The following is a 20,724-nucleotide window of genomic DNA, read 5'->3' as shown; positions in this document are numbered from 1 at the left end:
GTAATCTCGTGTGGTTGGTAATCAAGAGTCCAAACAGCCATCTATCATGGTTCTTTATATTTCTATGAACAACGCACATACTGTATAAATAACTATCATGTCCTGTATTTCAACCAGACTGAATCTTTGTTGTGGCCTCATTCTTTCTCTTACTCTTTTATAATAAAGGAAGAACTGATACGTGACTTATCGTTATTCAGATTCATATCAAAAGTCGATTCCGGTAACAACTGGAGCAGATTTGTCAACAACTCAAGAGAATAAACTTAAAACCAAAATAAGCCATTTGGTGTGCCCCATGCTCACAGAAGCAAATATAACGAGGATCATTAATTCATACATCCCTACAAAAAGGAAAACTTATCTGTACAACTGCTTGTAAAATTCAACCAAAACCTAAAATATTTTCAGAGTATACGGCTCTAACACTAACGTCATTAATGTTTCTTGCTATTGCACCAGAAAGAGGGAGAGAAAACCAAAAATCATAAAAGGACAGGATGAGATGTTTTGGCCCTGATATGAATGCAATGTGAATCATTGCAAATATCGTCTCAGGATGACCCGGCCAAGTGTGACAGTTGGCCATGTGGAACTAGCAGTGTCTCTGGAAGTAGACGGGAGGTGAGCCGATACTGGGGTTGGATTCAAACGAGTTGGGTGTCATCCCGACCATCTCGTCGCCCTGCGGCGTCTCCCCGCCCAGGAAGTCAAGTTCGTCCTCTTTGGAGCCCTGACAAGACAACTGTTATAGTATTCGGCAGAATGCTGATCTCGTCCTCTCGCCGGCATACCTGAGGGACTCTTTTCGGGACGACCAGCTCCGAGTCTGCCGGCTCCTCCCACACCTGGTAGAGAGGCTCTATCAGTTCACCAGACCTGCGTGAAAAAAATAAAAGGTTCCGTTTCATCATCTCTTCAGCTTGGTGAAAATACGCACGGCGTACCTTTTTAGCAGGTAGGGGTCAAAAGGAAAGAAGCTGTCCAAGGGGTTGGTGTTGATGCTCACGCTGTCACCTCCTGCAGAGCTGTGCACCACGGGCAACAAGTGGCGGTTGTTCCTCTCTATGATGGTGTAACAGAAAACCACCTGATATTTCCTGGGGGCGAAAAGCGCTGGAATGAAAATCTGCCGTACGATGAAAGCTAGCGCCGTAGCAATTGCGTGATGTGTGCTCAGCACTTACCGGGTGATGGCTGCAAACAAATTGGTGACTGCTGGGAGACACACTTTAAGCGGGTTCATCTGACACATGACCACCCTCTCCAGGTTCAAACTCTGGAGGTACTCCAAGCCTGATACACACGACGCACAGCATTTATGGAAAGGACCGGACAACAGCACTCATTTTCTGATGGGGAATTTTGTTTTGAGACTTTCATTGAGGCAACATAGTGCTTTGCTGCCCTCTTGTGGCAGCTACACGCAATTATAAACTTCAATGGTCGACCGTACGCATGAATAACTAACTCGTCAAGGGATGGGGGGGAATAATCCCAATCACAAAGAAGCATGGTGAGTAAAACAGTGCAGAGATGTTTACCTTTCTTCATGTCTCCCGCCAGAATGGCTCCATGTCTGAAGATGATGGTGTAAAAGACCGCCTGGCAGGCGGTGTAGAAGGGTCCATGGAGGCTGATGTCACAGCAGGCCTGCCCGCCTTTACTATCCTGACTGTCGATGTAGCGATGGATCCACGGGATGAGCAGGTCCAGACACGCCCGGACTGTGCTGCGGGAGATAAGTGCACACTCGATTAGATCAGAGTTCAAATATCTTGCGGTCTCGGTTACGAGCGAGGGCAAAATGAAATGCCAGATATTCACGAGAGCAAAATTGTCAATAAGCTTACACCACAGGGATGAAGTTGGCTCTGGCGAGGAAGCTTCCCATGTATCCCGCAGCAGCCTGGCGGAGGACAGCGGGCTGAGATGGACTCTGCAGAATCTTCCATAAGTGCTCCAGGAAAGCCTCCCCAAGTGCCTTGAAGACAGAATGATGATTCAATATTAATACAGCCACCCTCGTGAGGGAGGGGAAAAAAAAAGGGGGAGCAGACTCACCACCCTGAAGCTGCAGAGGTAAAAAACCAGGTACTGGATGTGACACGAAGCATGTGTGGGCAAGATGAGCTTGTCAAACACATCCAACAAGTCCCTGTACAATTCCTTTGTTCTGTCTGTATGAAGACCGCCTGGAAGTGAAGATAGGATAGCTCTGAAGAATGTATTCCGATGATTCCTAGTGGTCCAAGCGGGAGTGACGAGAGAATAAAACAAGGAGTAATGGGGTACCGTTGACGAGGCAGACGTCCTTGATGTACGCCAACAGGATTGCCATGAGTGAATCAAGCCTGTCAGCCACCGGGTGGGACATGACTTCCAAATTGGGGGGCTCATCTGTCTGCAGGTCCTCGTCCTAGTGCACACGCACACAATTGGAAACTCTACACAAGACGATGATAACGAAAAAGATCTCTTCCGTACCATATCAAAGAGGGCCTCTTCGGTAGAGTTGCCTGGCGTATGGCTTTGAACCCTTTTCTCTTCAGCCTCTTCGATATCGGAACGGGATGCGCTCACCTAAAACGGAATCGACGTTGTCACCCGGAAAAGAATGATCATTTATATGTCCGTGAAATAAAGCTTACATCTAGTTTAAGCATCTGTCCAATGATGATCTCCAGTACGTCTCGTCGAATGCTCGGTATGTACACGCTCAGTTTCAGTAGGTTGTGGACGTAACACTCCTGCAGAGAAAAACCCAAACATCAAGACGGTGCTGCCGTATGAATGATGTCACGTATTTTTCCGCTGGCTTACCAGGGTTCTGGAGGACTTTTGAATAAACGGAAACCTGTCTTGCAAAATGGGCACCAGAAAGTGACTTGTGCTGGAAAGAAGGAAGAGCGGAATATGATGCAAAGGCAAAAAGCTCGACGAGACGGAATGTGCTCAAAGTGACTTACGATGGGACATATCTTGTGATGAGCTGCAAAGCTTGGTGGCAGCGGTTGAAATGTTTGGGGAGATCTAAAAAAAAGAAATGTGGGCGTGTTAATTCCGTCAGCAAAACAAAAGCTGAAGCGAAACCTCCAATACAATATAGTGGCTCATCTATAAGCCACGTTCACGTAAGGTATTTCTCAACGCTGGGACTTCGGTGCAAGCAGAAGGTAGAACACATACATTCATCTTCATCATCTGTATCCGACATATAGACTCCTCCTTCAGAGATGGCTATCCTTTCTGCAAACACACATACATAATTGCTAAAAACACATTGGCAAGATTGTGACGGAGAAAAAGCAGGTGGGAACGTACTCGGCGTAAAGTACTTGACGATCATTTTGAGACATGCACATAGGAAGACGGTCTGTGCTGATACTAGGTTACTAAGGAAGGCCATGTACTCCTCGGCCACTGCTTGGCTTCGATCCACCCAGGGAAGCCTCTGCAAAATCCACACAAACAAGTACGGGCATTATATTTTTCATGTATTAAGTCAATGAGAACGAAATGAATGCAAAATACGGACTAAGAGAGTGTAGATGAGTTGTTCATGGTCTTTGGTGAGCTGAGCGATACAATTCCGAAACTCTTGTAGCCAGGTAATAATCTGTGCATCCTGCAAGGAGAGCGAGAGAGAAGAGATGCAAAACTGACAGCCAACACAACAAAGACCGCAGCGCTTTACCTTTATATCAGGATCGGCCAGCTGATGCTTCAGCAGTTCGTAGTCACTCAAGTCTCCCTTCATAAAAGAAAAACAACTTACCACGCGCATATTGACGTCATAACAATATTACGCAAAACTAAGCATTTTAAAAGAGCGAGTTGTGTTCCAAAGCTGCAAAACTCACCTGTTTATACTTGGCTAATGTTTCCACAACACTACCACCAAACCTGACGGTTTTGAAGGGAGGAGTGCTGAGAAAATCACGATCGCTTATCTCCATGCTTCATAAATAAACGAGCGCGTGGATTAGCAGGGTTAGCTTCTCGAATGAGCGGTTGGGCGACAGCTGGCGGGATTTACGGTACGGTTTCGTCAATAACTTTAAAGAAAAAGACTGTTAGTCTGTAAACAAATGGATTCATTTTCAACTGTTTCGAAGTTAAACGTCTTTGTGGAGAGTAACAAAATCACATGGAGAGTTTCTCCTTTCGTTACATCCGGGAGAGAGCTTCTTCTGATGCATTAAGGGTAGAGTCAAGCGCAGTAGTGCTCGTTAGGGCCGTCTAGTGGTTACATAAGGAATAGCACCAATTCGTAATTGTAAAGCACTACCTGCTATAATTGACATAACTTTACTGTAACCAGAATTCTATAATGCTTTTCATATTCATATGTTTTTTAATGATTCCTTTTCTTTTTGCATTGGTCAGAGTTTCCTAAAGCTGCTTCCATTTACATTATGGTTGTAGCTTGCAGTAAAGTAGACATGCATGGCCAGATTCATCGTGAGAGCAGTCACATGGAAGCAGCTTGATAAAGGCAACCTTATTACAAAGGTTACTCATTGACATTTGTTATCACTCCGGGCGGGAACAAGGAAGTTGTTGCACATTCACCATTTTAACAGCAGTATCCTATTTAGTGCATGTGTTTCACCACACATATTATATTGTTATATTATAATAATACTATATTGTATTATTTGCCCTGTGTGTTGTCAAATCTCATTTAAACAACTTGGATGTCTTGAGAAGTTGTGCAGTGTAGCCTTAAACAAAACAATAAATTCATACATTCTGAATGTAGGCTTTCAAGGTAAATACAGATGAATGTTTTTATTAAAAATATAGACCATTCTTTATAATTATGACGGCAATTGCAACTCAATATCCATAAACCACATACTTGACAGTTTGTTGATTCAACATATGGATTTTGAACAAATAAAATAAAAAAGAATTAGAAAATAATATTGAGCCAAGTCGAAGCGGATTCCAGACTCTCCCCAGGTCAGCAATGAATTCAGAATGTATCTGGAAGTGAAATAAAAATAATCATATGGGAAACGACCATTATGTGGAAGTACGTGTCACGCTTCTATTGTTTGAACTGGTGTGGTCTTTTAGTGGGGTTAATAATTAGCTTCTGATAATACTTGTGGTTTGTAACTGAAAAACTGCAAAGCAAAAGGAGCATCTAATTTTGCATTTAAGATTCATTCAAATAGGTGGAAACTATTTCTCTGGTGAGAATGGCAAAATAAGATTTGTTAATGGAGTTTAATGCAAACTTCCATACAGTTTTGTAATATGGAATTCAATTTTAAAAGCATCTTATACTAGCTTGAAAATGATGTTATGCTATATGTATTTAAAAAAAGACTTTTCAGAATGACAAGTGAGGCAATCATTTGATCATTTACTCTTGCAAAGACCTCACCCTTGTTCTTGTTTTTTTTTTTCCATCAAGTTGGAGAGGTTTCAGTTGCTGTGGGCGGCATCTCGGCGTCGTAGCACCCCACCAAATTTGGCGTCAAGGTTGCCATGGCAACAACCACCTGCTCCGAATGCGGGGCCACATTGTGACCCGCAGCCGATCTCCGCGCTCCTCCTTGCCGTCTGCCACTGCCCGGTACCGCCTCTCCGTTCCTGCGCAGCGAGTTCCTGATGCTGCTGGATACGCGGTTGGACAGGCGCCGAACCGCACCGCCGATGCCACCCTTGTCCTTCTTTGCTAAACCCACGTCATCCTCCAGTTCCGAGGCGAGCACCTCAATATTTCCAGCGTACCAGAAGACCCACCACACCAGACTGAGGAAGATGACTATGGCGCCGGCGTAGATAAGGAGGTCGTAGAAAAAAACGTTCGCAAACACGCCGATGAGAAGGACGAGCAGTCCTACGACGTCGAAGGCCACGGCCAACCAGAAACAGCAAACGCAGCGACCCAGACCCCGGTACGCTGGTTCCATGTCAGCGTGCAGGTGTCATGTGTCTGCAGAGCGGCTGTAAGGTGAGCTAGGTGAGAAGCGGCGTGGGAGGGCCCAGTGGAGGAGGGGGCAAAAGTAAAGAACACTACCTGCTAAGTGTGGGGGAGTACTTCTACAATTGCTTTTAAAGGAGAAGCGTTTTTCCAAATATTTTATTGTCATAGTTGTTTGCTTTAATATTTGCGCACGCTCAAGCAGACAGCCAGAACGCCACACGAGAAACCAAAAATTGGGTAAAAGCAAAGGGAGTAATGTACACCCAAATCAACATTTTGGTTTCAATCGATGAAATCATTTCAGACAATTTCCGAAATGATTTTACACTCCAAGCAAAAATCTTGGTCCGCATTTGTTCACAGATATAACTTCTGTCATTTATGAAGGCAAGTAAATAAAATGGAACAGGGAATGAGAAAAGAATCACTGTCGTGATAAACCAACCAGACGAGGGAGGTGGGCAGAGGTGGAAGGTGGGCTAACCCGGAAATGGCATAGCGGAGCTCTCAATATGAGAAAGCTGACGTGAGTGGACTTCGTCTTGAATTTCACTGACTTAAGAACCGGTTTCTGTTGATCACTTTTTTTCGTTTTTTCCTGAAGCTGATCGAAACACAGAAGGGTAGGCGGGCGTCAGAGGGAGGTGCCTTTGCCGCTGACAACACTGGGCGGGTGATGACCGTGCTCCACCTGGTTCTTCCAAACTGGATTTGGAGCAGCAGCGTGCGTCTTCAGTCTCGCTCTGCGACCAACTTCAGAACCTTACCGATGGCGATGGTTTTACCTGAGAGCCACACAATTTTGCCACTTTAATGAGAAGCATGGGTTGAAGCCTTTAATGACGAAATAGTGCCTTTTCTTGAGCATGCCACCACAGTGTGTAGGTGCTTTACCTTCATCTCGTAAGGTAAAGCGTCCCATTTGAGGAAAGTCTTTAAAGGTCTCGAGGCAAATGGTTCCTGCCGTGCGTAGACGGGCGATACAGACCTGGTCTTGTTTAACAAATCGTGGCCTTGTCTTACTCTTCTCACCTGACTTTTTGTCTACAAGACAGATTAAGGCCTGGGGAGGGAACACAAAACCATGGTATTCATAGAATTATAAAATGGCATTTATTTATTTTCGTGAAACAGGATTTTCCATTTCAAGATAGTTAAGTAGCTGACTCGGGACCAGAAAGGCTTGCTTTGAGACACAGCAGAAAGAAACACTGAAAGTATCGTACATGAAAAAAAAAACAAGAGTATCTTCTCAATCTGCTCAGCCACAACATGAATTTCCGAAGGTCAATAAGATGGTGTCCACCAACATTTGTGCTTTTGAATACTTTCCAACCTATTCATAGACTTACCGTAATCTGCACCTCTTCAATGCACGTGTGAATGTGAAGGACAGCGTTATAACCGGGACAGATGATGGATTTGTGTTCAATGATGACAATCTAGAAAGACATGTTTTTTTTGTTTTGTTTTTATGTCACTCGCGTACAACTGAAATTGCATCCGGCTCGTTTTCCCCCAAACTGACCTGGGCGTCAAATGTGCGCCCGGAATGGCAGAGGTTTTCTGCATTACACAGAATGAAGCCAGGGAGAATCTCCTCCTCCTCAATGCCCTTCAGTCGCAACTTTAGATTTTCTCCAGGTCCTGCATCGTCCGTCTCCACGTCGTCAGACAAGAGGCTCAGCACCTCCACCACATGCTGTGAAGACATGATCACGTTAAAGGAGAGGCATTCAAGTCGTGCCAAAAACTTGTAGAGCAGCTTTTCTTATTCATATTCGAGAGAAACAGGTCTTACCCTATTGGGCATCATAACAAGCTGTTGTGCTTTACTGATTGAGCCGGACTCAAGTTTGCCTAAAATCACAGTGCCCATGTCCTGTAGGAGACACAGCATTATAAATAAAGTCACTCCTTCTGTTGTAAAGTGTTTGTGAAATATAAGTGTGTCTCAAAAGTGTGGAAAAAAAAGTTAACATTACCTTGTATTTGTCTACAATGGGCAATCTGATAGGTCCGTCGCTTGGTCTGTTAAAATTTGGCAAACTGTCCAGATGTGGAATGAATGGTAAACCTCTGCAAAAACAAAGATGGGCATGTTGGAGGGAAGGTGTGGGGGAAAAACGAAATTTGAAGTATGAAATCCGGTCATATTTGAGGACTTACGTGTACCAGTCGCACATATCAGTGGGCTCCTTCAAGTTGGCTCCCGTTAGCCCCGAACATGGCATGAAATGAATGTCTTTCTTTGGGTTGAAGCCCACCTTCTTCAAAAATGGCACTAGTTTCTCCTTACACTCTTCATACCTGAGCGTTGAAACAGAAAGGGGTTCATGTAAAGTCACATGGGAAAGAAATAATAATAATAATAATAACCCTAGAACTCCGCTTACCCACCTTTCTAGGCTCCAGTTGACTGTAGGGTCATCCATTTTGTTCACCAGGACAATCAGGTGCTTGACCCCCGCTGTTTTGGCCAACATGGCGTGCTCCCGTGTTTGTCCACCTTTTTCAAAACCGGTTTCAAATTCGCCTTTTCTGGCAGAGATCACCTGGAGGACAAAAGTTTAAAATGTCACAAAACTTGACAAACTGAAAAAGTGGTGACTGAGGTCGGACTCGTTTTGCTGCAGCGGGACACGTACGACGCACCAAGTGCACATGCAGAGACAATGGACGTATAAATACGCTTTCACCGGCGTGTCTGCTCCATCACACGTCGACTGAATTTAGAAGAATCGCGAGTCTTTTCCGTTACCCACCAGTACAGCCAAGTCAGCTTGTGATGCACCTCCAATCATGTTGGGCACAAAGCTCTTGTGGCCCGGTGCATCTAAGATGGTAAAGTGCTTTTTCTCTGTCTCAAAGTATGCTCGGCCCACTTCCACCGTCTTGCCTTTGTCCCTCTCCTCTTGATTGGTGTCCAAGGCCCAAGACAGGTACCTGAAGATAGGATAGGGATGTTTATCGCTGATATTTCTCTGGGAAGACAAAGGGACACTTACCAGGTTTCTCGGTTCTTCTCCTTGGCCTCTCTTTCATATTTCTCTAAGGTTCTCTTATCTACCATGCCTGTCAGGTACCTGACGGCGAGGAAGGAAAATATGAGCCAAGAGTAACTGTGGATTCCACCCACAATATGATGGAGTGTTTGGGGAAAAAATAAAATGAAAAACGCAGCAACTTACATGATTTGTCCACCAATAGTGGACTTTCCAGCATCTATAGAAGAAAGAAAGGACATTGAGGATTTTAAGGCTTTGGCAAACTATAAATGATTTTACCTTCATACTTGCCAGATTTTTTTAAACCATCAAAACAATTTGATAGTTTCAGCTTATAGGTAGTTTAGGCAATTTGACGAATGGCCTCATAAACTTGTGTTTGGATTTTTCAAGAAAAGGCGGACACTAAAAGCGACTAGCCCATATCGCCCAGCAGCGCATGCACTGATGTCTGGCAATGTTGTCACAATTTATAAGCCATGCATCCATTTACACTGACCTACGTGTCCGATGAAGACAACATTTATGTGTTCCTTCTTGGGGGCATCTGGTTGTGTTGGGGGAACTTTAGGCGCCGGCGTTTCCTCTTCCTCCATCTCTGAGCCCGTCTCCTCACTTGCTGGTCCACGGTCACCACAGCAGCCACCTCCTGGCTCTTCCTCACATGGCTCAGATTCTTTCTGGTCCCATGGTTCATCTGGGGTCAGTTCTCTGTCACCGTTCTCCAATGGAGCTGCAAAATATATCGAATAACGCATAAAAATAGGTTTTACTCAATGCCGAAATGCTGGCTAACACACAAGACATTTAGCCATACATACCAGCATTTCCTATCACCTCCTTGGTGGCAATTTTTTCAACAGCAACTGAAAGACATGTTTATTACTCAACAAAGGTAAGATATAGCATTATTCAATGTCACAATACACAGATATTAGTTTTAGCACGATTGTTTTGTTCCCAAACCAAGGGCTTGCATGATAAACATTCTAATTCTCCAGATTTGTTTTTTCTTCAATGTTGTAAATTGTCAAATAAAAGTGACACTATCTTTTACGACACATTGCTATATTAGGTTACGTCGACCATTACGTAATTAGCACTGTCAGACTTGTTTTCGCCTGGAAACTTTAAATAATGATTCAATAAATCTTTATGAGTCACAGTATCCACGACACACCGCACTTAAGGTCAACAAGTTAACATAGTCCAACGAGGTTAGCTTTTCTCTCTTAAATATGACAACAGTTACAAGTTGAATTCACTTTCCCCTTCCAGTGACGTGTACCGTTACAAGTAACGGTTGAACGCTATCTCGAACCACACCAGCTACCTTACTTAGCATTCGCAGCTAACAGGCTAATGCCGGTTGGGATCCACTAGACATTTAAAAACACACCCTCACAAAATTGATACAATACCACAACAGAACATACTGACTTAACACGAACCGAAACACTGAGCAATGTTTTAATTACAGTTCAACCGTATAATTAAAGTTAACCGCACAGTTGCTGGCACACCAACGCGTGTCTTTCGAGTAGCTCGAGGGTTAGCACCTGCACAGTCGTGCTCATGTTCACGGCTAGCTTGGTGGCTAACGTTGCACCCCAACGTGACAGTCGGCTTACCCATTGAATCGAGATTTTCCGAGTGTGCTTTAATGGTAAACGTCGGGACAAATTCTGCGGCGTTCACATTGGGAACAAAAGGTTTGGCGTTCACATTTAAGTTGGTGAAAGCGGAGTCAAGCTGTCCGTCGATTGTGGCCTCCACATCGTCCTCCTGTTCCCAAGAATCAGGGGCAGTGTCTCTCGGGGTTTTGTCCATGGTGGGTTTTCAATTTTCACTACTGAGACTTGAGCTACGCAGTTCTTAGGTGTCCACCCAAATCCCGGTGTTAAGGCCACACCGCTGAATGGCATAAAGCGTCCCAAACTCGAGCCGGAATGTTTTCAATCCGACCACGGTGAAAGAGAGCAGCCGGTTTCTATCGGTGGAGACGCCAAAGAGGATATTCGACTCAGCACTCCCAGAGACAGTCCGCGTGAGCTCATGCGTCCCGTCAACCGGACGGGCTGTCCGCAATGACACCTGGGATATGAAGTCTGGAAATAGAGAGAAAAACTAACATTTAGCGACTCGGTAAACCAAGAAGACTACAGTTCCCATTTACTCCGGTGATAGTTTTCACAAGAAATTGCGACCGTGTTCGAAAGGTTCTAATCACGGTCAAAAAATAATAACTGGATCTGAAAAAACAAAAGTAATATCTAGGTTTGAAATACCGTTAAGTGGATAAATACTGTAAATTCTTTCGATGTGAATTAGATTAACATGGAGTGTTGCATTCACAGTATCAAACACTGTAGGAATTTTTAAAATCTTGTGATCATCATTAAATAACAATATGGAAATTTGATGCTGGCAATATTTCATCCGATGGGGTCACAAGGAGTTATTGCAATAAAATGGAGTTCCACAAAAGTGTAAATACAAATATTCGAATGTATATAGTAACCGTATGGGGACTATTATGTAATATAGCCAATAAGACAACATTACAACAGGTTGGTTTACAGATTTCATTCAATCAAAATTCATGAAAGATTGCAAGTTTACAAAGTTAGAACCAGAACTTTATCATCATCCGACATGTAATCAATCATTAAGCATGAGTTTAATTTACATCATGTAAGAAATTATTTACAAGTGCAATTAAGGTAACTTATTTCTTAACCCATTTCCATTCTCACCACAATAACTTAATCCTACCACTTCAATACATTTCTATCCAGAAATGTTTGTGCATCAATTCATCTAAATATTCCAGATAGGCCTGGCTCACAGTAATTCGACTGACTTTTTTCTTTATAACAGTTATTATAGTAGGCAAGGCATATTCAAATGTTTGCCAGGCCTGGTTCTCTCTCTCTTGCCAAGTTCCAAATAATATTGACACACTGTCAATCAACCATCACCAATTTAAAGAGGCTTCCCTTCCCTTCCCGTTCAACGGCACGCAATTGTGTTTTCACCCATTGAAAAAGTTAAAAGAAAAACAAAGTAAACATTTGTAACACACATTTGCTACCAGCGGGGTTTTTTTTCTGATTGGTATGATTTTCAAATGAAACCAAAACATATCTTCCAACTCAAAGGAGATACAAGAGTTGACACAAAAGTTCTTCTAACCCAAACTCCTGCAGTTTGCGTCATTCACTGTCCTTTTCCAAAGCTCATTGAGGTCAAGAGTTTGCCAGGGTCGGGAAAACGGCACTGAGCTCAATGCCCCTATAAATAAAGTTGAGTTGTGAACATCTCTCCACAGTACAAAATGACATTGACAGCATGACTAAGCCATTTGACTGTCTTATTCATACACAATCAGGCAAAGACATTTGAGCTAGGTCAAGTGGACTATCTAAAAATGCTTTATAGTGTAGTGCATAAAGTTTTTTTGTTTTTGTTTTAGCATGGCTATGGCTGCAATATGGTTGCATTTTTTTTAAATAACCTTATCCCACTTTACCCTTACTGTACCAAAATGCCATGTTCTGGTACCATTTTCATTGCTTTCTGTGTGTAGCTATGCGCCTATAGCTTTACCATATGCTTAATTTGTGTCATTTATTTCCATTTGCATAGACAAAGTAAAGGTAGATGATATTTATCTGCAGTGTTGTGTAATCAAATATGTCCAAGACATCAATCACAGCAGTGCGCCAGGAAGCACAACTGTTTGAATAAGCCATTTCCTTTTTATGTAGTGCTTTCTTTTTGTAAATTAGCATCCCTCCCACTAGCAATGCTTTTGACACTGCTAATAGGCATCCAAACAAGGAAGGTCTTTTGAAGGGAGTTTAACACTTTAAAAATGAATACGCATTAAGAAATACTTGAATTTGTTATCGCTTATCAATAATGTCTATACTTGTGTGATTCTAGTGCAATTAATGCTTATCTTAATCATCGCTAAATAAGCAATCAGGGTGGGTGGGCTGGATGGATGGATGGATGGATGGATGGATGGATGGATGGATGGAATGGAATGGATGGAATGGACGTCTCGGTCCATCTTGATATGTCAAACAAAATATGTTTAAATGCAACTGCAGCCACTGGAAGCGATTAGAAAACGAGCGTCACAGTGTTACAATATTTGCTGATGTCCTCATTGGACAGAGACTCACTCTTGAGAGACATTTAGACTTAACAACTCTTTCATACTTTACGTATTAAACGTCTTCGGTAGGCTGGTAGCATTATGACGACTGGCCATCTTGGCCTTCGAGCTTCTTCTCCTCCAGGAGTGCCATGTCCTCCACCTGATCATGGTTTTTCTGCTGACACGATTCTGGAATTTCTTCCGGAATTTGTCGAGATGCCGAGTTCTCCTCTGGTACGCACATGGAGATGGATGAGCGGATACTGGTTGAGCCCTCAGCTTGTCCAACTGAGCTGCTTTCGCTAATGGAATCAGAACCTGCACCTGAGCGCCGAAACAACTTTTGACCTGAGATGGAAAAGAGCAAAAGGGCGGCTGTCAATAAAACATCCATCACGCTTCCACTTTTGCAAAAGCATGTCTACAGTCGTCACATGTGCTACCTTGCAGTTTCTCAGATGACAAGGTGGGAGAGTCTTTTAAGGGAGATCTGCCTGACTGGGCCTTGGTAGAATATGTCACTTCTGTGGAGTCCAAGGAACCTATGAATAAGAAGTATAAATAAGAAGCACATGAAGCTTTTTTTTAATTTGACGTCCCTGGAAATGAAATGTCAATCAGTACAAGCAAATGAAAATGAATTGAAATACCCCAAAACAAAAAGAGCAGCTATGCTGTAGAACTAAATCTGCAGCCACAAACCTGCTGCCAGGTTGAAGGTCCTCCCTTTAACTGAAGCTTGAACAGGAGAAAACCAGTTTAAAACAGAGCCAACCACAGGAAGTTGTCTCAGCATGCCCTAAAAACAAAAAAATCAATTGTTTTTAATCACATCAGTAAGTGATGCTCATTTCACACATGTTCTCATACCTCTTCCATGAGTTTCTCATCATTGGCTTTTAGCAGCTCCAGTTCTGCTTCCCGAATGCCTTTCCTCACCACCTCCGTCATGTTCTCCAGTAGCTACATTGGAAACAAATAGAAATGTTGAATCTACCACCATTTTCCGAACCTGTAATAATGCGGATTATACTAAATAGTACAATGAAATACTTTTGTTAAACTACTTTACAATCCTTTTTTAATGTGGTTCAAACTTTGAAACTGCAATAGCAGGCCCAAAGTTTGAAGTGTTATGCATGACTCTGCTAATAACACTAATGTTAAGATAGAAGAAATAGTTTCCAAATAATTACTCTTCCATTCTCTTCAATGTCACGGCCCAGCGTGACTATTGTTTCCACGAGCTCCGAAACGTCAACGTCATCAGCTACCATGCTTATAAAGATGCCGTCTTCATCTCCGGCAAACTCTAGGCCTAAAATGTTACAAATGACAAAATTAAAAAATTTATTTGACGCATGATTCCAAAAAACGAAGCGGTACAAACCAGAAGAGAAGACGATGTCAGTGTCCAGCTCTTGCAGTTTCTTCAGTAGTTCGGTGTTTATTTTCTTAATTTCCTTTGTCCTTCTGCTATCATCAATTCCCTCCACCTGAGGCTCATATCTGAACAGTTTGGCATTTAAAAATAAACATGCGTGTACAAGTTACATTTTGGAACCTATTCCTGCTTTCCGTCTTACCTGACAGCTCCGAGGCCTGGCCAACTAAGCTCTTCGATGTATCTGAGGTAAGGTGAGCGTTGGTGAGTCTCCTCTTTAAAGTCTTGTCTGAGAGACATTGTGGAGGTCATCAAAGGCACCAACTCCAACAACTTTTCAATCATATTGTCAACATCCTCAGGTTGAGTCCCTAAATCTGGACAAGAGCACAAATGACATCATTTATAAGTGGAAATTGATTTTATGAAAAGATACAATGAACACTCCGCTAATAACCTGCGGCTGTCAGGAGCGGGCTGAACCGGACACAGGTGCCTTCATCTTCGAGTTCCACAACTTCCACTCCACTGGCAGGAACCATCCGAGCAATCTCTTTGCCAAGCTTGAATGAATAAAAAAAAAAAAAAAAACGTTATGAGTGTCATTCACTTCTCTTTTTTTTTTTTCCAGATGTTTGCGCTCAGCTTCAAACTGTTTACAAACACTAATAAAAAAAAGAATAATCCACATACCCATCTGTTGAATGCATCAAGTGCCTCCTTCTCCCCAGCACAGTAAGCCTCCACTGAACCACTGGTGGATGCTAACACAATAGAAGAGAGGAAATGACATTGATTTACCACATTTGACTAGGACCCCCCCCCCCCCCCCCCCTCCCTGCTCCCTTACCTGCACTAATGTCCTGAGAAAACCTGAACAGCAGCACAGGGGAGTTGAGTTCATCCTCCACCTGTACAGACACAGATAATCTTGTCAGATTCAACGGCAATTATTTCACTATTGTCAGCAAAATAAATGTTCAGAGTACAAGATGGGATGGAATCAGGGAGTTTTTAGAAACATTTTTAAAATAGTTGCCGAAAGGCAGTAGCCCAGCAACACAAGAAAACCCACGACAGATGAATCAGCCATGTATGTTATACTTTCAAAATAAACAAAATTAGCCATTGATCATATAGATTATGACCCAAATATCGCGAGTGTCAAGTTTTCAAATGAGCTTTTGAATAATGCAATCATAATACTTGTTACAGTCAGTAACAAAAAAAGTTTTAAATATGTTACCAAATATTAGCATACTCAGATTTTTTTTTTTAAGAAACCCATCACTGATTACATCCAAGTAAAGGGTTGAGACAAGCATCATGCTTGGGAAGGGTGAAGGCTATCTTAACAGAGGTGTGCATATCATCAGGGTCATGAATAGTTGAGTGGCATCAGGTTACATCAATTATTATACCAACAAATGTTTATACGGAATAAAAGCCCTCTTACATTTTATACTAGATAGTTAAAAACTCAGACATTCTTTTCAAATATACAATAATTATATTCATGGCCCTGGAATTTCCTCCAAAAGGTGACAAAAATAATGAGGCACACTGATGCCTGTGTTGTCCACATCCTAAACAATTAGGAAGAAGCCAACAGTCCATCAACCAATGGAGCTCCAAGTACCGCTCAAATGCGAATGTGGGTGGCAAATGATTGGGAGTGAAAGAGACGCAAACGCAAGAGTGAGAAGAGTGAGAGGCAGAGACTTGGCTACATAGGCAGAGAAGAGACTCCCACCTACAATAGAGAGCATGAGAGAGCCCAGAACATCTCGTGGAGAAGCCCCAGAGATGGGCGGGATCTGTGACGCGACAGCCTGCAACCAAGGTAACCCGCAACTCAAATACTCATAGAAAGTATCTGGACTTGACTCCATGCTAGCAAAAAGATTCTTATTTTTGCATTTACCTACCGATGTTTTGATGGAGCTCATCGATTTCAAGTTCTGCAGCAGTTGTTGAGTCTGTCGGGGGGGGACGGAAAATATGATTTAGCGTTAAATTGAAATGAACGTTGCTCCGATTGATAGGCCAGCGATAATTGACTTTTTTTTTTTCAGCTCACCAGCATGATGGCATGTGTTATCTTTTGGTTGATTCCACTGTGACCAAGATACTGCAGAGACAACCAAAGAGGCAATCCCCGCAGCTTCGCTACAGGCTGACTCGAGGTCAAACCTGCAGCCAGAGACTAAGATAAAAACAAAGAGTCAGTCGCAAGTGCGTCATTTACAGATCCTCATTGTGATGATCGGAGCCTACCAGTGCAGGGTCTTCGTGTCTGTAGAGAGTGACGGCGCTAACAGCAGGCAATCCCAGCCACGGACCTGGTGTAAGCGTCATGCTGTCACATTTGGTTGCTGCCTGAATGGGGAAGTCCAAATGGCACCGAGTACAAAGATCGTTCTGGGAGAGGGCGCGCGAGTTGACGAGAAGATCGCTAGAGTTTACCGTAACGGCAGAGGTGGCCTCACCCATCACCAGTGTCGCCAGGTTGACCCTGAAGACAAATGGATGTCATTTTGCATCGCTCAAAATGGCACAACGTATTCAACATGAATGTGCGGTAGTGCTAACAGACAGCAAATTATGTAAATGAGGATGGCGTTTCAATTAGAAAGCAACTTTCCACCATAGTAAATGTCTCACCCCTCCACATGGAGCCACATTTTGTATTGATCACACAGGTCCCTAAGGCGCCCCAACTTATCAGTGTGACCTGCTCCAGGGGTACCTGAAAAAAATGTAGAAACAAGAAAAGTGAAATATACATTATTACATGTTCCCCCCCCCCCCCCCCCCAGTTAATGTGGTTTTTTTTTTTACCTGCATTGGCTATCAACAACAAAGGCAACTTTCCACTCTCCAGGTCCTCTTTGATAAATTTTTCCAACAGTGCGATATCCTACGTGTTAAAAATGAGATGTTTGTCAAATGGTTTCCACTTCACTCCAATGATGCGTGCTCTCTTACCATTTGATGTTGCGATCCAAAGAGAGTGTTGCATGGCACCGTGCACAAATTGGAGAGAGGCAGGCCGAGCTAATAACAAAGAAGACCGACATGAAAATAAGCCATCTATCGTTACATGATATGGACAGACTCTTGAATATAAATGCGGATTATTTTGCACCTACTTGATTGCACAGATGCTGTCCCAGGCCTGGTCTGCCTGAAGCGCTCTGGTAGATGACCGGCTGCTTGGAGCTGAGGACAGCAAAGCCCTCAGAGGCATAATCGTCATAGCAAGCGTGGATGACCAGTCGACATACTTTGATCAGGCCTTCTCTGTCATCTTCATGGAAGTAGGCTGAACCGTTCTCATATCTAAATGTCAAGAGTGGACACTTGGGTATGAAAGTGATACTGAAGAGAGAAATGATCTTATGTAGAACAAAAAATATTTTAATTAGTTACAATGTGACCCGGATGAAGACGATTGTTTAGCGTCCTTGTCTCGAAACTGCAAACACAATAGTGAGTTGAATTTCAAGAAGACTACCTGAACAGTCTACAGAGCCACAGCGTGGTATCAGACAAGATCCGAGTGGTCAGCTTCCAAAGTCGCTCTCTATCCAGGACTGAAATGTAGGCTGCCAGGCTGTGGCCCAATAGTGCTATGTGACCCTGCTCACCCACATTCTGCATCCTACTGGACACACAAAACAGAAGCTTTATTCAGCCAATCTCATTCACGCCATTGTTCACAATTCTTTTGGGCACTGTGATCATGGTGTTTTGAAGAGTTGATCCCTTACTGTGGGTTTGGCTTGTCTTCTCCCTCCTCCTCTTCATGAATGAGGCTGTGAATCCTGTGCAGTATGGTGGCAACATCCTGACCACTGCAGAAGAAAAGATCATGAATTGGAATTTCATGTCAATATAGTTGAGCAAATTTAAACATGTTTGCATCATCACATGTTAGCATGCATGTACGCTAGTATCCGTGTGCATGCATCTTACACTTCAAGCAGAGGGCCAGGTATGCTGGCTCTACTGAAGATTGAGCCCTCTGTTCTCTCGTCCAGGCCTCTAGTTAATAGAACACCACAAAAAAAAAAAATAGAATGCACTCATTAACCAGGTTACTGACAAAACTGGAGGTCTTTCTACCTTTTCACGTAAAAAGATTCTTTGTATGGTCTAATAATAAATAATAATAATGTAACAGTTGTCACAAAATCTAGTAGCACCAGCTTTAACGCCTTGTAGGACCTCTGTGCATTATATTTGAATTAAATGGAAAAAAATACTTTGAAGTTTGACCACCAGATTGTGGTTAAACAATATTGTACCATGATCCTCCAACAGACTCAAGTCTCACCTTTGACCATCTTCCAAGATCTTCATGGCTTCAGTCAGATTCATGCCCACTTGAACCAGTGTGGTGTCCACCATCTCCAGAGATGTATACCTGCCGGCTGTGTGTGTGCTGGCAAATAAAAAAAGAAGAAGAAATACAGTACAAATTCTCATGAGGATGCATACAGTTAACATTTTTATTCACAACATGCAAACACAAAGTCTGAAAATGTTGGGCACGTTGTTTGATGGACTAGTCTGGTGTTGTCGCAGTACAAACAATGCACACTACCCTGATCACAAATTCAACCATTACATGTCCACTTCAAATGTTTATTTTATGACATTAGTGTCATGCAGTGTTTCACTATAACAACAACAAAGGTTTCATTTTATTTAAGGGCATTTTTTGGACCATAAGGAAGTCAACTCAATCCAAAATTAAATTCAAAGTAAGGAATGGCTTTCAAGTACAAGTACTCCTGCTAGATAAAAAAACATATTTTCCCTTTCTGTAAGTTTAAAATGATATAAACAGATTGTAGGTAAGATATGACTTCATAAAACAGAATAGACTGTTGGTATAGGCTACTACTGTCATTATAGGTCATCAATATGCTTTAAAGTTCAACAACCCAACCCAAGAATCAAACAAAAGGATTGCATGTCAGACCTGAAGGGTTGAATTCAAGAGAGCAGTTAAATGGGTGTGACTTGCAATATGCAAGCAGACTCCAAGCTTGGATTCATTTACTGACAGTTTCTATGCCCTGAAATGCAACGTAAGAGACTCACCTGACTACCATAGATAGTTTTTCCAAATGCAAGATTGATGCTAAAAAGTTCGTTTGTTTTTTATTTAAAAAAGGAAGATCACAATAAGACCTCACAGCAGAATATTGAAATCCCGCAAGTCTTTAACAGGTGCACTGTAGTCTTTTTCAGGAAGCGCCGCAAAGTGACAGCCAGCCGCTGTCATTTCTTTCATTTTAAAGTTATAATAATAATAACAACAATGGAGAAGCGGCATGTAGATCGGTCCAAACGAGCATTTAAGCACATTATGTAATGCGTGAATAAGCCTTTTGACAGGCGAATGACACGGGAGCTAGCTAGCTAGCAACGCACATCTTAATGTGCTTTTTTACCTTCACCGACTTCACTGAAAGCGCCCCTCAATCAGCGATGAAAAGATAAACCTATGGCAAAGCAATCCCGTCATAGAGCTTGCTTGAAGAAAGGCTGTAATGTTGACTTTTAAGTGCTTCCTGCTCTTTCTGGGGCGTCAGAGTCAACCGTGCAGTTGACTTCCTGGTTTGTTTTCCACGCTGGCAAATGGTGACGTCACGGCTCGTAACAGGCCAGTCAGCGCGGTCAATAAAACCAGCAAAGTTATTCTTTTTCTTGTTCGCAATTATGACATTGATTAAAACCATGGTAGGATGTCAAATTTTCACCGCCGGGCTTTTTTTTTTTTAAACTGTCATTCATCTACAAACACAACTTCTAAACGCATCACATTTTTTGTCATCACAAATCTATCTTTATGGTTTCAAAACAAAATCGTCCAGAACCATAGATTCAACCCATGTTTACTGTTTGTAATTTATTTATTTTTTGCTTGTCTTAGGTTTGTCCGTGGCTTCGAAATAAAAACTAGAAAAAAAAAACTTTTTTGCTTGTGTTAGAAAGCTAGTCCGAGTCTGTGAAATGACGTCACGGACGTTCTGTTCTATTTTTCAAAAAGTCAAACTCAACACAGGCATGTTCAGTTTGCGCAAAGCATCAACTGCATTCTTTGTAGCGTGGTGTGCGTGCGCGTCTTGAGAGAAGCAAGTTCAGCAAGCAAGCATCCACTGACACTGACCCACCAGCATCTTCCAAAGTGGTCTGCAGCTTTGTT

The 20,724-nt window shown here is 42.6% G+C and overlaps 4 protein-coding genes and 1 long non-coding RNA gene across 9 annotated transcripts; 1 reads left to right on the top strand and 4 right to left on the bottom strand.

Annotated features, from left to right (window-relative positions):
* Nucleotides 1-35: 35 nt before the first annotated feature.
* On the bottom strand, nucleotides 36-4,207 carry rrn3 (RRN3 homolog, RNA polymerase I transcription factor). The gene is made up of 17 exons (XM_061303660.1): nucleotides 3,864-4,207; nucleotides 3,698-3,754; nucleotides 3,539-3,628; nucleotides 3,325-3,454; nucleotides 3,190-3,249; nucleotides 2,970-3,033; nucleotides 2,824-2,893; nucleotides 2,652-2,750; nucleotides 2,488-2,583; nucleotides 2,296-2,419; nucleotides 2,065-2,195; nucleotides 1,854-1,984; nucleotides 1,545-1,732; nucleotides 1,188-1,296; nucleotides 948-1,100; nucleotides 795-879; nucleotides 36-733 (listed from the first exon to the last, which is right to left on the bottom strand). Exons 1-17 carry the CDS (start codon nucleotides 3,957-3,959, stop codon nucleotides 596-598), a joined length of 1,821 nt encoding a protein of 606 aa, XP_061159644.1. The 5' UTR covers nucleotides 3,960-4,207; the 3' UTR covers nucleotides 36-595.
* On the top strand, nucleotides 731-2,662 carry LOC133170610 (uncharacterized). 2 transcript variants are annotated; one of them, XR_009718604.1, is made up of 3 exons: nucleotides 731-899; nucleotides 1,567-2,094; nucleotides 2,191-2,662. It is a non-coding gene; the product is annotated as an uncharacterized LOC133170610 (long non-coding RNA). The 2 variants fall into 2 exon arrangements; XR_009718603.1 differs by having other exon boundaries at nucleotides 731-958.
* Nucleotides 4,208-4,767: 560 nt separating the features above from the next.
* On the bottom strand, nucleotides 4,768-5,992 carry si:dkeyp-72e1.6 (transmembrane protein 238-like). The gene is made up of 2 exons (XM_061303042.1): nucleotides 5,399-5,992; nucleotides 4,768-4,992 (listed from the first exon to the last, which is right to left on the bottom strand). Exon 1 carries the CDS (start codon nucleotides 5,928-5,930, stop codon nucleotides 5,424-5,426), a length of 507 nt encoding a protein of 168 aa, XP_061159026.1. The 5' UTR covers nucleotides 5,931-5,992; the 3' UTR covers nucleotides 4,768-4,992; nucleotides 5,399-5,423.
* A 93-nt stretch (nucleotides 5,993-6,085) lies between these two features.
* On the bottom strand, nucleotides 6,086-11,038 carry gspt1l (G1 to S phase transition 1, like). Its single transcript, XM_061303041.1, has 14 exons — nucleotides 10,584-11,038; nucleotides 9,774-9,818; nucleotides 9,452-9,685; nucleotides 9,136-9,169; nucleotides 8,953-9,030; nucleotides 8,710-8,890; nucleotides 8,345-8,499; nucleotides 8,114-8,254; nucleotides 7,930-8,023; nucleotides 7,746-7,826; nucleotides 7,473-7,646; nucleotides 7,297-7,386; nucleotides 6,839-7,007; nucleotides 6,086-6,729 (listed from the first exon to the last, which is right to left on the bottom strand). The coding sequence occupies exons 1-14, from the start codon at nucleotides 10,780-10,782 to the stop codon at nucleotides 6,677-6,679; spliced, it is 1,728 nt and encodes a 575-aa protein (XP_061159025.1). The 5' UTR covers nucleotides 10,783-11,038; the 3' UTR covers nucleotides 6,086-6,676.
* Nucleotides 11,039-11,523: 485 nt separating this feature from the next.
* pdxdc1 (pyridoxal-dependent decarboxylase domain containing 1) lies at nucleotides 11,524-20,163 on the bottom strand. Of its 4 annotated transcripts, XM_061303038.1 has the most exons (24): nucleotides 19,970-20,163; nucleotides 18,844-18,951; nucleotides 18,483-18,551; nucleotides 18,278-18,361; nucleotides 18,022-18,171; nucleotides 17,657-17,846; nucleotides 17,493-17,561; nucleotides 17,346-17,424; nucleotides 17,169-17,253; nucleotides 16,971-17,019; nucleotides 16,782-16,883; nucleotides 16,585-16,710; nucleotides 16,433-16,483; nucleotides 15,355-15,415; nucleotides 15,198-15,268; nucleotides 14,962-15,067; nucleotides 14,707-14,881; nucleotides 14,511-14,629; nucleotides 14,317-14,438; nucleotides 13,991-14,083; nucleotides 13,823-13,919; nucleotides 13,564-13,662; nucleotides 13,183-13,468; nucleotides 11,524-12,246 (listed from the first exon to the last, which is right to left on the bottom strand). In XM_061303038.1, exons 2-23 carry the CDS (start codon nucleotides 18,915-18,917, stop codon nucleotides 13,218-13,220), a joined length of 2,322 nt encoding a protein of 773 aa, XP_061159022.1. In that variant the 5' UTR covers nucleotides 18,918-18,951; nucleotides 19,970-20,163; the 3' UTR covers nucleotides 11,524-12,246; nucleotides 13,183-13,217. The 4 variants fall into 4 exon arrangements, with proteins under 4 accessions (XP_061159022.1, XP_061159023.1, XP_061159021.1 ...); XM_061303039.1 differs by having other exon boundaries at nucleotides 11,524-13,468; nucleotides 19,950-20,163; XM_061303037.1 differs by having other exon boundaries at nucleotides 11,524-13,468.
* Nucleotides 20,164-20,724: the final 561 nt, after the last annotated feature.

Source organism: Syngnathus typhle, linkage group LG17 (genome assembly GCF_033458585.1).
Source record: "Syngnathus typhle isolate RoL2023-S1 ecotype Sweden linkage group LG17, RoL_Styp_1.0, whole genome shotgun sequence".
NCBI lineage: Eukaryota > Metazoa > Chordata > Actinopteri > Syngnathiformes > Syngnathidae > Syngnathus > Syngnathus typhle.
The sequence above is the reverse complement of the archived record's forward strand: the minus strand, read 5'-3'. Positions and strand labels throughout refer to the sequence as shown.

Excerpts from the sequence above, each read along its gene's own strand:
- gspt1l (XM_061303041.1), bottom strand. The coding sequence starts at position 10,782 with ATGGACAAAACCCCGAGAGACACTGCCCCTGATTCTTGGGAACAGGAG. Across the intron at positions 9,031-9,135 it reads ACTATTGGTGGACAAATCAT|GTACCTGACAGGCATGGTAG; the intron begins GTAAGTTGCTGC and ends CCTCGCCGTCAG. Across the intron at positions 7,647-7,745 it reads TTGTTATGATGCCCAATAGG|CATGTGGTGGAGGTGCTGAG; the intron begins GTAAGACCTGTT and ends ATGTCTTCACAG.
- rrn3 (XM_061303660.1), bottom strand. The coding sequence starts at position 3,959 with ATGGAGATAAGCGATCGTGATTTTCTCAGCACTCCTCCCTTCAAAACC. Across the intron at positions 3,250-3,324 it reads CGTCAAGTACTTTACGCCGA|AAAGGATAGCCATCTCTGAA; the intron begins GTACGTTCCCAC and ends GTGTGTTTGCAG. Across the intron at positions 3,034-3,189 it reads TACAGATGATGAAGATGAAT|ATCTCCCCAAACATTTCAAC; the intron begins GTATGTGTTCTA and ends TCTTTTTTTTAG.
- pdxdc1 (XM_061303039.1), bottom strand. The coding sequence starts at position 18,917 with ATGGTGGACACCACACTGGTTCAAGTGGGCATGAATCTGACTGAAGCC. Across the intron at positions 17,254-17,345 it reads GTTGTTGATAGCCAATGCAG|GTACCCCTGGAGCAGGTCAC; the intron begins GTAAAAAAAAAA and ends CATTTTTTTCAG. Across the intron at positions 15,416-16,432 it reads TGAGCTCCATCAAAACATCG|GTGGAGGATGAACTCAACTC; the intron begins GTAGGTAAATGC and ends GTGTCTGTACAG.
- si:dkeyp-72e1.6 (XM_061303042.1), bottom strand. The coding sequence starts at position 5,930 with ATGGAACCAGCGTACCGGGGTCTGGGTCGCTGCGTTTGCTGTTTCTGG.